We start from the raw sequence: 15910 nt of genomic DNA on the forward strand, positions 1-15910 counted from the left end.
GAATTAGCGGTGTACCGCGGCACCGCCGCTGTATATGATCGGCGGGCCAGCTCTAGTGTTAATTTGATATCACCTCGCGGGCCAGCTCTATTGTTAATTTGATATCACCTCGCGGGCCAGCTCTAGTGTTAATTTGATATCACCTCAAGGCCCGCAGGCCAGAGTTTGACACCCATGACTTAGACTATGCAAAAGGCTCCTATTTGGGGAATTTGCATGTAAATATCTGTGTTGGCCCTGCGGTGAGGTGGCGACTTGTCCAGGGTGTACCCCGCCTTCTGCCCGAATGCAGCTGAGATAGGCTCCAGCAACCCCCGCCACCCCGAAAGGGACAAGCGGTAGAAAATGGGGCGGCGTGGCGAAGTTGGTAGAGTGGCCGTGCCAGCAATCGGAGGGTTGCTGGTTACTGGGGTTCAATCCCCACCTTCTACCATCCTAGTCACGTCCGTTGTGTCCTTGGGCAAGACACTTCACCCTTGCTCCTGATGGCTGCTGGTTAGCGCCTTGCATGGCAGCTCCCGCCATCAGTGTGTGAATGTGTGTGTGAATGGGTGAATGTGGAAATACCGTCAAAGCGCTTTGAGTACCTTGAAGGTAGAAAAGCGCTATACAAGTACAACCCATTTATTATTTATTTATTATAAAATGGATGGATGGATGGATATTTCAATTCATTACTAAATATGCTCCTTTGTGAACTATATTAAGAACACCAGCTCAGTTACGCTATGAAAACACTCATTAGTCGTGACTACAACAACATTTTGGTTTCTTCCACGTCAAATACAATGTGCAAAGCGCAAAATCAAAATTACTTGCTTTGTGGGTTCAGCATGTGTAGGATATTATGAGTGCTGTTTTAAATACCTAAGGCAGGGACGTCAAACTCATTTTAGCTCAGGGGCCGCATGGAGAAAAATCTATTCCCACGTGGGCTGAATGGGTAAAATCATGGCATAATAACTTAAAAATACAACTGCGACAACTTCAGATTGTTTTCTTTGTTTTACTTCGGTCCAAAATAGAAAAAGCACATTCTGAAAATGTACATATCACAAATAATCCTCTTGACAAAACACTTCAAGTAAGTTAAAATTTCTGAAGTAAAAATTGGTGCAGTTTCAAAAACACCATGAAGAACCCAATGAACTTAGACCTCAGTGTACCGGTATCTACAAAGTAATTCAACTTTAAGTCTCAAACTATCTAAGATTGAACAAAAACTAAATTAAACATAAATAAAATCTCTTCTATGTATGAACTACCTCATTTGTCATTTCCACATATTATTCCTGTGGTAGCTCAACAAACCATACAAACCGAGGTAGAAACTATTCAAGAGGGTTTAGTTTACTCCCTGCCTTCTATAGGCGCAGATCTACATGTCTGCCAGTGGGTGCTTGGTGTGTGTGTATTAGTGTTGTCCCGATACCATTATTTTTGTACTGGTAAAAACTGTATTTCGGTACTTTTATAAATAAAGGGGACCACAATAATTGTCATTATTGGCTTTATGTTAACAAAAAAATCTTACGGTACATTAAACATATGTTTCTTATTGCAATTGTGTCCTTAATTAAAATAGTGAATGTACAAAACAACTTGTCTTTTATTAGTAAGTAAACAAACAAAGGCTGCTAATTTAGCTGCTGACGTATGCTGTAACATATTGTTTTCATTTATCATTCTATTATTTTGTCAAAATTATTAAGGACAAGTGAATGTTGTCTGTCTATCTGTGTTGGCCCTGCGATGAGGTGGCGACTTGTCCAGGGTGTACCCCGCCTTCCGCCCGATTGCAGCTGAGATAGGCTCCAGCCCCCCCCTTTGACACCGAAAGGGATAAGCGGTAGAAAATGGATGGAAGTGCTAGAAAATGAATTATTAATCTACTTGTTCATTTACTATTAATATATGGTTATTTTCTGTTTCATCATGTTCTATCTACACCTCTGTTAAAATGTAATAATCACTTATTCTTCTCTTCTTTGATACTTTACATTAGTTTTGGATGATACCACACATTTGGGTATCAATCCGATACCAAGTAGTTACAGGATCCTACATTGGTCATATTGAAAGTCCTCATGTGTCCAGGGACATATTTCCTGAGTTTATAAACATAATATACATTTAAAAAAAACGAAAGAAGATTTTGTGATGTTAAAAAATATCGATGCAATCATAGTAGTATCGACTAGATACACTATTGTACGTGGTATCATTAGGGTTGGGTATCGTTTGAATTCGAACGATTCCGATTCCGATTCCGATTCTTTGTTTCGATTCCGGTTCCTGTCGATTCTCGATTCCGATTCTTCTTGTACCATGCCGGGATCAATGTGTTTGACAGGTCGTCCCTGGAAGGTGGTGTGTATTTTGGGTTGAGAGGTTTCACCATATCCCTGCAAACATAAACAAACATGTAATGTTGCTGTTACTGTTTAGCCCAGTATCAATTAGCTTAGCTCTAACGTTATTGCTTAACTGACCTAAATGTTGGAGATTCCACCTCTGAAAAGGGATGCAGTCTTTTGACTATTTGTGCAGTGACCTTTCTGTGGAACTCTTCCGTCTGTGGCACCGACATCTTCCCCATTGCCGCTACGGTGAACGGAGTACGCTGAGCACATCGCGGAGCCTGGCTAGCAGGTTGTAAATTGTCTATGAAAAAATATGCGGGCTAATTTGTTAGCTGCCTCGACGTTGGCGCAAAACACATTATTTATTGCATATATATTGTTTTACTTACCGGATTCAGACTGCAATGCAGTCACCGAGGTGCCAGGCTGGGCGTCGAAGCCAGAGGAAGAGGCACAGGAGGACGGTCGGCGCAGCGCATCGAAGACGGGACACGCATTTATTTGTACTCGGAGGTGCTTCATCATGTTCGACGTGCACCCTCCTAAGCACGAAACAGTCCTGTCGCACGTGTTACATTTCGCCGATATTTCATTTTTTTTAGTAAAATAAAGCCACACTTCGACCGCCGACGCCCGTTATCCATGCTTGACTGACTCGCTCGGCTACATAGGCTCGGCTATGCTAACACTTCCGGCGGTGGGCGCTTCTTCGTTGGTGTTTAGCAGCCTCTTCTTCCGGTCGGCAGACTTATTCTTTTTTTCCGGTCGGCGGACTGGGTATCGAAACTAGGAATCGAAATTTAAACTTTTGAACGATTCCAGGAGAATCGGAAAGTTAGTCCCGGTTCCAATCGATACTCGATACTCGATACCCAACCCGAGGTATCATTACAGTGGATGTTAAGTGTAGATCCACCAATGGCGTTTGTTTATATTGTAGCGTCCCGGAAGAGTTGGTGCTGCAGGGAATTCTGGGAATTTGTTCTGTAGTGTTTATGTTGTGTTGCGGTGCAAATATTATTCCAAAATGTGTTTGCCGTTGTTGTTTAATGTGGTGTCACTATATGGCACATGTTTATGACAGTGTTGGCATTGTTCATACTGTCACCCTTAGTGTGACATGTATGGCTGTTGATTAAGTATGCCCTTCATTTGCTATTTGTCTGAATGTTTGATAGATTTAAACTTTTATTAGTAGATTGCACTATACAGTACATATTCTGTACAATTGACCACTAAATGGTAACACCCGAATAAGTTTTTCAACTTGTTTAAGTCGGGTCCATGTTAATTAATTCATGGTAAATTCATCGTGTGCATTGTGTTCAAAATCAAGATGATTGTGGTAAAGTTCATTGTCGGGCACAATGAAACCTTGGTAAGACTTAATTAATTAAAGATTATGTGGTTTGTGACTTTTTAATTATGTAAATCGGACAATATTGGCCACAAAAGTATCAACAACAAGAATGTTTTTTTTTAAATTATTTTAAAGATTGGAAGTCACCATCAATTCCACGTGGGTGCTCGGGCCCCGACGCACCCACGGGATCGGCGCCGATGCTACCTTCTGTGTATCGATAGAAAAATAAAGCTGTGCAATGTGTGAACAGTTTCAACAAAAATAAAAACTTAAAAGACTGACAGTATTGCAGTAAATCAGACACTGTCCACTTTCTTTAAATTTGCACAAAAGATAATATTTTTAAAGAACTATATTAATGTGCAGTGTCTCATGCAGTATTTCAAATGGGGTTACCAATTGTTTATTTTACTCTTGTTTGTTTGGCTTTAGCATATACCTCTTGCTTGGTATACTTGCTCGTCCCGATAAAACTATTTGCTTGCCTAACAGAATTACTATTGCGATATCCAGTGGACGCATTTAGAACAGCAGTTTCTTTCATTTAAAAATGCAGCTCAATTTTACACTTAGCACACGCATCTTGCGGGCCGGATTGAACCTGTTTGCGGGCCTAATCCAGCCCACAGGCCACATGTTTGTCATCCCTGACCTACGGCATGTCTTGGTAATAATAATACATTATTGTTTTGGAAGCGAATCACACGCTTTCATAACAGACAATTTAATATCATAGTGTATATGTTAGGACAGTAATCCTCAAACTAGTGATATGCCAAATAATCACTTGATTTAAGTTTTATTTTTCGATATTCAAACACAGTATTACTGTTCAAACTGTGTGTAATGGTACAGTGGCCAAATATATTAAATGTATTTGTTAAATATACATTGGGGGCTACTATGCTACTGTATTTTAATGTTGGTCATTACGGTGGTACTTAGAGAACCAAGTGTTTTCTGAGGTGGTACTTAGTGAAAAAAGTTTTGGAACCACTGCCTTGGTGGAGATTAGGGACTTTGGGCTCAAAGTTGTTGGTGACTTTGTAGACTGTTGCGGTACCTCACATTTGTTCTAAGTATTTTCTTGTTATTTGTAGCTTACCTTTTGTTTATGAAGAGTGTTTAATTATTTCGTAACCCAACTTGAGACTTGGCAGCTAACAAAATGTAATGTACATGTCATTGTCAGATATGTTTGTTACCTATCAATGTGTTTCTTTGTCCAGGTGGCCATTGCTCAGTTCAGTGATGATGCTCGGACAGAGGTCCAGTTGAGTTCCCATGGCAACAAGGAAGCATTGCTTGAAGCGATTCAGAGGATCAGATACAAGGGAGGCAACACAAAGACAGGTCAGTACATCTGACAGGAAACCCGGTATTGATTCATAGGGAACAGTCAAGGGGGATATTTGGCTTTAGAACAACAGTCTACGTTGAGGACCGTTGGCAGCTGCTCATGAGCTTTGATTGGTACCACAGGATGCTCAGCAGCAGATGGAATTTCCCCAGGTATAATATTAGGCGTTATGGTTTTGTCAACAGCTGTTTCCAAGGACAAGGACCAAATGTCGCTCCTCATTTTTAAGAAGCCTCATTTTGTTCGATAAAACCAAAAATTTACATTTACAAATACAATCCCTAACAGCAGAACAGACGCAATCTGCTGCTGTGATATCATCAAAACACTAGAAAAGGAATTTAAAACAGATTGGAAATTCACACAAAACTTTGAATCCTAATGTATGCCACCATGTTTCCCAAGCAAACCTGCTGCAGGAGTGTGTAGGAATTTGTAATTTCCTTCTGGAAATACAATTTGCAAAGTATTTGTTAAAACCCTCACACACGCCACCCAGGAGAAAAACACTGAAGGCCTGAATCCTTAAAAAGCATTGTAGTCTCTGAAGCTGTTGTAATATTCATGTGAGAGCGTCAAGCTGCGCGAGTGAGCACAAGGTGAATGTCGGGAACGCTGATGCGTTAATGAGGCTTTACAGGGAATGCCCGTTGTCTTGAAGCGCTCTAAGTTTGGATCAGTGGCTTCTCAGCGAAACTGTGTCCTTGGGCTCTTCTCTCAGCTTCAGGGCTGATCCGAGCATCATTTCTACTCTTGATCTATTTATCTCTACCTAATCCCTTCTTTTCCATCTTTTCTCTCCTGTGGTACAACACCCTGCCGTTCGGTCTTCCTTTGTTCATTCACCCTTGTTTCCCCTTCCTTTTTCCTGTCATTTTAGCTTGTCATTTCCACGACACATCTCAAGGCGTGTAACATTACGCCATAATAACGATTAGGTAGTTACCTCAGTTTTAAGGTCTCAGTTCGGTTCATTATTAATACAGTCAGGAAACAAAATGCAAAGCATAACATTGCTTGCCTTTTGTGAAAGTAGCTTTATTGGTTCTTAAAATAAAAATGCAATTAACAATACAAATAAAAACATTACACATATAGATACAAATTTTGAAGAATGCGGAGGGCCACTTTACTACATTCTGTGCATTAAATATGCTAAAATCAACCTAATGTAGGTTAAAACATATACAGTACATTTTAGCTTTGTGTTATAGGTGACAAATTATTGTTCTGTATTCATGAACAGTAAATGTTTTGGGGTTTTTTCAGATCATGGCGACGGCCAATACAAAAAACCCCACAGTCGCTCGCACTTTGCACACCACCTGCCTACAGACTCTGTTTTAAGGGAAGTACAAAGATACAAACAAGTGCAATAGTAATAGTTTGAACTACTTGAAATATCTTTGATTTTTAGTTGCAGCGTGGTGCATTGCTTTTGTCGTATCCACTTGTCTTTGTTTGTTTATGTATTTCACCTGAAAGGGCAAGGGGACTAAACAGGAGACTTTAAAAAAAAGAAGAGGATCTTTGGGCTGGAGCTTCTGCTTGGCACTACTGCATACCATGGCTCCCGCTAACCTAAAGCCAAAATCATTATGCTTGTTGAAATCGCAGTTTCCCTATTTCACTGTACCTTGAGCTCCCTTCTTACATGCAACACCTTAAAGTTTGACATAGAGTTGAAGCAACTCATGTTTTTACTCTCCTAATCCACACCTCCCTCGTTTTCCCCTCAAACTGTCCTCTCAAACTATGTTCAGGTCCCATGCTGTGCCTAAATCCCCCAAATTTTCAACTAAAAAACAGCTTGCTGCCTCTGTGACCTCATTTTTTCTCGGAGCAGTATCTGTAGAGGGTGATGCCTGCCAACAAGAAACCTCACAGTTTAAATATGTTTTTCAATGCTGTCACAAAAAGTGTTAAGTATATCAGAGGAAGGTACTCAGCCCTATTTGTTCAACATTCATTGTTTCAAAACCAGTGTTGGGTTAGTTACTGAAAACCAGTAACTAGTTACAGTTGCTAGTTACTTTATTTCAAAAGTAACTCAGTTACTAACTCAGTTACTTACACAAAAAGTAATGTGTTACTGTGAAAAGTAACTAGTTACTTATTTTTTTCTTATTATTTTTTTAAAGCTCCCATGAATGCCCTTTTAGCCTTCATTTCAGTACTGTTATTGCACTGGAGAATAATACAATCTGTTGATCAACTTGACATGCATTTGCATCACTGAACTCTGCTAAGCAATGTGGTCTACATACAACACACAAAGACAAAGATATGTTTCAAAGGGCCAATTTATTTCAGGCCAGAACAAATTGACAAAACTATTTTAAATAGCTGCAACATAACATACATAAGTAACAAACAGCATAATAACAACATAGCTGTAAACCAAATATGTACTTTAACTTTATTTTTACATACCAAAGCCCAACAAGGCGTTTTTTCTCTCAAGGAATTCTGAAATTAAATCATGTCTGAAGCCCAGAACACTCTACACATTTCCCCAGTTTTAGTTTAGAGATAAGGAAAGATTGGCCTGGCCCACTAGGATCCCTCTTTATGTTTGTGAACTTTATATTCTATACATTTAGAGTGATGTGATAATCAAACACTCTAGAAGTCTAGAATGAAAGAGTATATAAGAGAATTGACAGAGTGTGTGTACTATAATTCATAATAACATTGATTTTGATTCAATGTTATGTTTTGAGCAATGACAGTTTGAAAGGAAAAAAACAGCTTTGTTTTATTAGTCAACATTGCAACTTTTTTTAAATTACATTTCACCTTTAAGCTTTTTTATTTCACTTTTGTTATGTTTTTGTTTATTTTAATAGTATTTTTAGAATGTGCTGTGGGCCTTTAAAACATTAGCTGCGGGCCGCAAATGGCCTCCGAGGCACACTTTTGACTTTTGACACTCCTGCTATAGATAATAAAAAATTAAATCTGATAAATCTATCGATAAAAAGCTGATCCTGGCGACGCATGCGTGTTAACAACTCTCTCGCTCTCTCTGTTTCCGCCCCTCCCTCACGAATGCTGCTGCGAGCACCCCTCCCCTCCCTCCCCTCCCTCCCTTCCCACACTCTGACACACACACACACACACACAGCGCGCCTCCTCCGTGTGACACAAGAGATTCAGAAGAACGACACCGTAGCGCTGCCACAAAACACACTCAGATCTTCTGTTTCTAGCCGATACTACATAAAAAGTAACGTAAAATAACGCAGTAACGCATCATGCAGTAACGGTAACTGAGTTACTGAATATAAAAAATAACGCGTTAGATTACTAGTTACCAGTGTTGGGACTAACGCGTTACTAAGTAACGCGTTACTGTAACACCGTTAGTTTCGGCGGTAACTAGTAATCTAACGCGTTATTTTTTTATATACAGTAACTCAGTTACCGTTACTGCATGATGCGTTACTGCGTTATTTTACGTTATTTGTATGTAGTATCGGCTAGAAACTGAAGATCTGAGTGTGTTTTATTGGAGCGCTCCGGTGGAAAAGAAGAGGCGTGCTTTCCCCCACCCACAGAAAGCACGCCTCCCCGGAGGGGAGACGTTCCTCCAGAGCCGTACTTCGGGTCTAACAACCTTCACTTTACCCGGAAGAGGGTCTTTACAGCTGAGGGTGAATGACGAGCCCGGCGGTTTGTTGCAACTTTGTGACTTTATTGCACGCAGCCATCCACCAAGCTAGAGCACCTACACGCACTCACTGTCGCCGCTCCCTCACCTCTCTCGCCCACTCACTCACTGACGTCACTCACCTCTCATGCTGTCATATCTTAAAGGGCCCCACACACACACACACACACACACACACACACACACACACACACACACACACACACACATACGCTACTCTCATAACAACTAACAAGACATCATGGCGAAGCCAGAAGTCGAGTTTTTTTAACATGGAGACATTCTCAATACTTTTCTTTTGTCGAGCACAAAGAAAATAACATTTTAGTTAAATGTAAGTTGTGTCTTGGATCAAAGATCCTATCTACTTAGAGTTAAAGTTAAAGTGCCATTATGTTGCAGCTATTTAAAATAGTTTTGTCAATTTTTTCTGGCCTGAAATAAATTGGCCCTTTGAAACATATCTTTGTCTTTGTGTGTTGTATGTAGACCACATTGCTTTCTGAGTTCAGTGATGCAAATGCATGTCAGGTTGATCAACAGATTGTTTTATTCTCCAGTGCAATAACAGTACTGAAATGAAGGCTAAAAGGGCATTAATGGGAACCTTAAAAAAAGGGGGGGGGAAAGAAGTAACTAAATAGTTACTTTTCACAGTAACGCATTACTTTTTGGTGTAAGTAACTGAGTTAGTAACTGAGTTACTTTTGAAATAAACTAACTAGTAATTGTAACTAGTTACTGGTTTTCAGTAACTAACCCAACACTGCTAGTTACCGCCGAAACTAACGGCGTTACAGTAACGCGTTACAGTAACGCATTACTTTGTAACGTGTTAGTCCCAACACTGTTCAAAACATAGATTTTTACACTTGGAAGCTTTCCGCCAACCATCCAGTAAACTGTAAACAACAACTCCTTCCCGCTGTCTCGAAATGCGTGTTAGGTATTCGATGTCTGTAATACCCTAGACCAGGTGTCGGCAACCCGCGGCTCCGGAGCCGCATGCGGCTCTTTGATCACTCTGATGCGGCTCAGCTGCATACTTGCCGACCCTCCCGATTTTTCCGGATTTCAGTGCCTCTCCGGGGCCAACATTCTCCGATTTTGACCCGGACAACGATATTGAGGGTGTGCCGTGATGGCACAGCATTTAACGCCCTCTACAACTTGTATAAACATCGTGCCAGCACAGTCACATGTTGTATGTGGCCTCCGCCTGCACACGTAAGTGACAGCAAGGCAAACTTGGTCAACAGCCATACAGATCACACTGAGGGTGGCAATATAAACAACTTTAACACTCCTACTAATATGCGCCACAATTTGAACCCACACCAAACAAGAATGACAAACAGATTTCGGGAGAACATCCGCACCGTAACACAACATACACACAAAATAACAAATACCCAGAATCCCCTAACTCTTCCGGGCTACATTATACACCCCCCGCTACCACCAAACCCCGCCCCCACAACCTTGCCCCCTGCACATCAACCCCTCACCCCCTCCGTGCGTCGGTTGAGGTGGGCGGGGTTTGGTGGTAGCGGGGGGGTGTATAATGTAGCCCGGAAAAGTTAGGCATGCATGTGATTCTGGGTATTTGTTCTGTTGTGTTTATGTTGTGTTACGGTGCGGATTTCTCCCGAAATGTGTTTGTCATTCTTGTTTGGTGTGGGTTCACATTGTGGCGCATATTAGTAAGAGTGTTAAAGTTGTTTATATCGCCACCCTCAGTGTGATCTGTATGGCTGTTGACTAAGTATGCCTTGCAGTCACTCATATGTGTCTGCAGAAGCCTCATATAACATGTGACTGGGCTGGCACGCTGTTTATAAATGATAAATGATAAATGAGTTATACTTGTATAGCGCTTTCCTACCCTCAAAGTACTCAAAGCGCTTTGACAGTATTTCCACATTCACCCATTCACACACATATTCACACACTGATGGCGGGAGCTGCAATGCAAGGCGCTAACCAGCAGCCATCAGGAGCAAGGGTGAAGTGTCTTGCCCAAGGACACAACGGACGTGACTAGGATGGTAGAAGGTGGGGATTGAACCCCAGTAACCAGCAACCCTCCGATTGCTGACACGGCCACTCTACCAACTTCGCCACGGGCGTTAATTGCTGTGCCATCACGGCACCCCCATATTATTGTTGTTTGGGTGAAAATCAGCAGACATTCGAGAGAATAGTTGCCCTGAAATTCGGGAGTCTCCCGGAAAAATCGGGAGGGTTGGCAAGTATGACGCTGTCAAGCGCCATTCATATAAAACTTGCGGGCCGCATTAACATTAAATTTTCATATTAAGGTGCGGGCCGCGTGTCTGAGACCCCTGGTTTATACATAGCACAAAGCAAAAAAAAACTTTGTATGCAGTGTTATTTCATTTTAAATTTCAAAAGAGTTTTGTGGCTCCCATTATTTTCTTTAATTTGTGAAACGGGTCAAAATGGCTCTTTGAATGGTAAAGGTTGCCGACCCCTGCCCTAGACCAAAGCTTATCAGCTGGTGGCCCGTGGGCCAAATTCAGCCCGGAAATGACACCAAACCGTCCTCCGAGTTCAGTTCAAAACTTGGGAAAGACTAACATTTATGCAGCAAATTCCTGAAATCAATAGTGTTCCTGTTGTACAGAGGAGCTTGGACATAGTGTAAACACGCATAACAGCGCTATTTTTGTAATACAGATGTTTTACCTCCTATCCCTATTCTGACTCTTTGTGGTGTGTCACACTACTGCTGTGTCTTTCACAAAGTTGACATGAAAGCTGGGGTGTTTCGCAGTGCAGTCATAGGTCAGTAGTGTGAAGAGGAGAGGACTCAGCACACATCCCTGGGGGGAGCCAGTGCTAAGGGTGGCAGAAGAGGAGACTGTGTTGTGGATCCTGTTGGTCAGGAAGTCTGGGACCCAGTTCCCCTACAGTGAAGCACTCAACCCTAGTGTCTCCAGCTTCTTCACCAGGATCTGTGGGATGATGGCGTTTAAGGTGGAGGTGAAGACCAGGAAAAGCAGGCGGACATAGAAGTCTCTGCTCTCCAGGTGGGGGAGGGCTATGTGGACCACTGATGAGATGGCTCCCTAAGATGCCCTGTATACATGCTGATGAGGGTCCACAATGACATCGATGGGAGTCTTAATCTGGCCCATGAGCAGCTTCTCTAAGCATTTCATGGCTATCGGAGTGAGGGTTTCTGGCCGATAGTCTTTCAGACATGTCTGTCCCTGTGGAGCTCTATGGTAGGAGAATGATGACCGCTGTCTTCAAGCAGATCGGAACAGAAGGTAGTTAGAACGAGTTGTTAAAAAAGTCAGTTAGCATCTCAGTCAGATGCTGGGCACAGTCCCTTAGTACCCGCCCTGGGAAACTGTGTGGCCCTGTTGCTGAGGTTAAGCTGAAGGGTGTGTAATCAGGCGATGGTTCGAGTCTGGCACTGGGGTTGTTTTTGTGGTCATCAAAGCAGACATTTGCATCCTGTATGTTAGTAATGCACTTCATGCCATAAGAGGAACTGCACTTTTTTAGAATTTGATCTATCATTCACTATGGAGGGAGACAAGAACTCATGATGAATTGTTTTAATGCATTCTAACTCGTGAATAAACGCTAGCAAAAGTCCGCTAACAATAGAGCAAATGTGATTCGCTCTTTTTCGCATATAAAGACTTCTAAAAACATCCAAAAGCCTTCATCATCGTTTCATATACACGCTGTAAGTATGTGTAATGTAGTAACAGGTACATTAATGACAACATAATATTTATGTATTTTGCTCATTTTAAGCTTACGGTGGCGTATTAAATTCACAGACGCATTACAACAATCGCATAACAATAACAACCCTACTACTTATGGCAGATTTTATGAAAAATGACATAGACTACTTTGGGACAAATTATGATCCATAACCTTATATTTTTTTAGCCTGAATGTAAATTTTAGGAGCTGACTGATAAACAGATTACACTTTAGTGAAACACTACGCAGCATGTATCAATATTGCTAAGTTCTAAACAAGATGTACAAACTACAAACATAATAAAACAATCACTTACTGTACAATGTTTGCTATAAATGGCACACAAAGATATGTGATGTTCATATCTTCCCGTTCAGATGAAGAACCAATTATAATCCTCAAAAAGGTTAAACAAAAAATAGGTACCACAAACTAGGGATGTCACGGTATGAACATTTCTTATCACAGTAAGGTTATTGTGACCTTGTGTTATCATTATTATCGCACTATTTTTAAATATGCTCAACGTTTTCAAAAAGTACTCATACTGAAATCTTTTAACCAAGTTTTAATACAAAAATTAAAAAACACATTAAAATGATTTTCTTTGTAGAAGAAACATTATTGTTGATAAGAAAACTGTGTAAGAAATTTAATGTGCATATGAAAACAATACATGCATTGTAAACAAATGAATAAGGCAGAAACAAAGTAATAACATAAATAAATAAAAATAAATATGGAAATTGGGCAAGATGGCACCTTATGGACATAAGAGCTAAACGAAACAAATGTAAGAATTGCGCAAGATGGCACCTGGTGGCCATACGATGTAACTGCACTTTTTGTCGATATAGATAAAAATAGTGTTCATATATGAGATCTAGTCTTAGGTTGCCTCTACACTAAGACAGCTAAGGTTATACAGGGTATAACCAACCTAACCTTTTCCCTGTCCACACACACACAATGCTATCGTTTAAGCTTTGGGTTAAGACCTCCTCCCCCCTCCGTCCGCAGGCGCAACGCGACCTAGTGGGCATGCGCGGGAAATGGCAGACGCGCATATTTTAGCCACCTCTGACCTGGAAGTGTATCATTGCCCGGCATACAAACATTGAAGAGATGCAAGCAAGATCTTCATTTCGATTTCTTATCTCCGACTTGCTGTGCAAAGATACCGAAAATGGCTGTGAGTGTGACCAAGAAGAGGGATTTCTTTGACGAAGAGGTGGAGTTGTTACTGAAAGTAACAAACGATTACAAAACCTCCATAGCAGCAAAAAACATTGACTGGGAGTCCTCGCCATCGAAGTATGGGGACATTCTGTCGCAATTTCTCGAGTGCTACCCCTCGCCGGTGGAGGCCAGCTCAAGCACCAAAGATTTGGACCTACACGTCTGATACAGTCTGCTTTGCCAGTCCAAATGCATTCGCTGTTTTCTGAAGTCTTCCCTCGTCGGCCAAATAATACAAAGTACACTCTATCTTTTTTATCACATCCACGGGAGCCCGCATTCTCGTTGTCTCCCCTTCGACAAATGAACAAAGTTTTTCGAATCACAGCTGACCTGGACATTGGAAGGTTCTCTTGCCATTCCTCTGGCACAACACACTCGTTGACAAACATATCCCACCAAGCTGCCGTTCATCCAGGCCTTATCCAAAACCGTCGCTCGACATTGCTATGTTGCAATATAAGATGTGGTGTATCCGAAATAGCTGCAATCGCGTGTTTCCTTCTCTTAAAGGCCTACTGAAATGAGATTTTCTTATTTAAACGGGGATAGCAGATCCATTCTATGTGTCATACTTGATCATTTCGCGATATTGCCATATTTTTGCTGAAAGGATTTAGTAGAGAACATTGACGATAAAGTTTGCAACTTTTGGTCGCTGATAAAAAAGCCTTGCCTGTACCGGAAGTAGCGTGACGTCACAGGTTGAAGAGCTCCTCACATCTGCACATTGTTTACACCAGCAGCGAGAGCGATTCGGACCGAGAAAGCGACGATTACCCCATTAATTTGAGCGAGGATGAAAGATTTGTGGATGAGGAAAGTGACAGTGAAGGATTAGAGTGCATTGCAGGACGCCAGGGTGTATCTTTTTTCACTCTGACCGTAACTTAGGTACAAGGGCTCAATGGATTCCACACTTTCTCCTTTTTCTATAGTGGATCACGGATTTGTATTTTAAACCACTTCAGATACTATATCCTCTTGAAAATGAGAGTCGAGAACGCGAAATGGACATTCACAGTGACTTTTATCTCCACGACAATACATCGGTGAAGCACTTTAGCTTCGGAGCTAACGTGATATCATCGTGCTTAACTGCGGATAGAAACAGAAGAAACATGCCCCTGACTGGAAGGATAGACAGAAGTACTATTACTTCTACTATCAGGAGACACCGAACCAAACCCTGGACCTGTAACCACACGGTTAATGCTGCCCAGCCTGCCGAAGCCTAGCAATGCTGTTGCTAACGACGCCATTGAAGCTAACTTAGCTATGGGACCTCTACAGAGCTATGCTAATAACATTAGCTCTCCAACTACGCCAGCCCTCATCTGCTCATCACCACCCGTGCTCACCTGCGTTCCAGCGATCTGCGGCGCGATGAAGGACTTCACCCGATCATTGGTGCGGTCAGCGGCTAGCGTCGGATAGCGCGTCTGCTATCCAACTCAAAGTCCTCCTGGTTGTGTTGCTGCAGCCAGCCGCTAATACACCGATCCCACCTACAGCTTTCTTCTTTGCTGTCTCCATTGTTCATTAAACAAATTGCAAAAGATTCACCAACACAGATGTCCAGAATACTGTGGAATTTTTCGATGAAAACAGACGCTGTTTGTATTGGGACACAATGGTGTCCCAATACTTCCGTTCAATCCGTGACGTCACGCGCAAACGTCATCATACCGAGACGTTTTCAGCCGGATATTTCCCGGGAAATTTAAAATTGCACTTTATAAGTTAACCCGGCCGTATTGGCACGTGTTGCAATGTTAAGATTTCATCATTGATATATAAACTATCAGACTGCGTGGTCGGTAGTAGTGGGTTTCAGTAGGCCTTCAAGTTATTCATGTGTGATTTCTACAAGCGCCTATACATGTAGAAGAAGGAGAAACACGGGCATGTCTGGATGATTCGCCTCCATCTTTGTAGTGTTTCTAGTGTTTTGTCTGCGTTAGCGCTTATCGTAACTATATCGCTAATACTTGGTTTATATTCAGGTCACAAGATGTAAATTTAGTATTTTTAGCGTTTTCTGGATATTTTCAAGAGGGCTTTATGGCGCATGAGATGACTCCCATTAGATACATTATAAACCACATCGTACTTGCCGTATTTTACGAATTACAAAGCACAAAAACAACCAACGTATGTG

At 41.6% G+C, this 15910-nt stretch overlaps 1 protein-coding gene across 1 annotated transcript in view; it reads left to right on the forward strand.

The window, feature by feature from the left end:
- The window catches only part of LOC133660511 (collagen alpha-1(XIV) chain-like), a 243948-nt gene that overhangs the window by 122120 nt on the left and 105918 nt on the right, over positions 1-15910 (forward strand). The window contains exon 24 of the mRNA XM_062064049.1: positions 4956-5079. Coding sequence (XP_061920033.1) covers positions 4956-5079 — 124 coding nt within the window. The remainder of the gene's footprint in view (positions 1-4955; positions 5080-15910) is intronic.

The sequence above is a fragment of the Entelurus aequoreus genome, linkage group LG11 (genome assembly GCF_033978785.1).
Source record: "Entelurus aequoreus isolate RoL-2023_Sb linkage group LG11, RoL_Eaeq_v1.1, whole genome shotgun sequence".
Classification (NCBI taxonomy): domain Eukaryota; kingdom Metazoa; phylum Chordata; class Actinopteri; order Syngnathiformes; family Syngnathidae; genus Entelurus; species Entelurus aequoreus.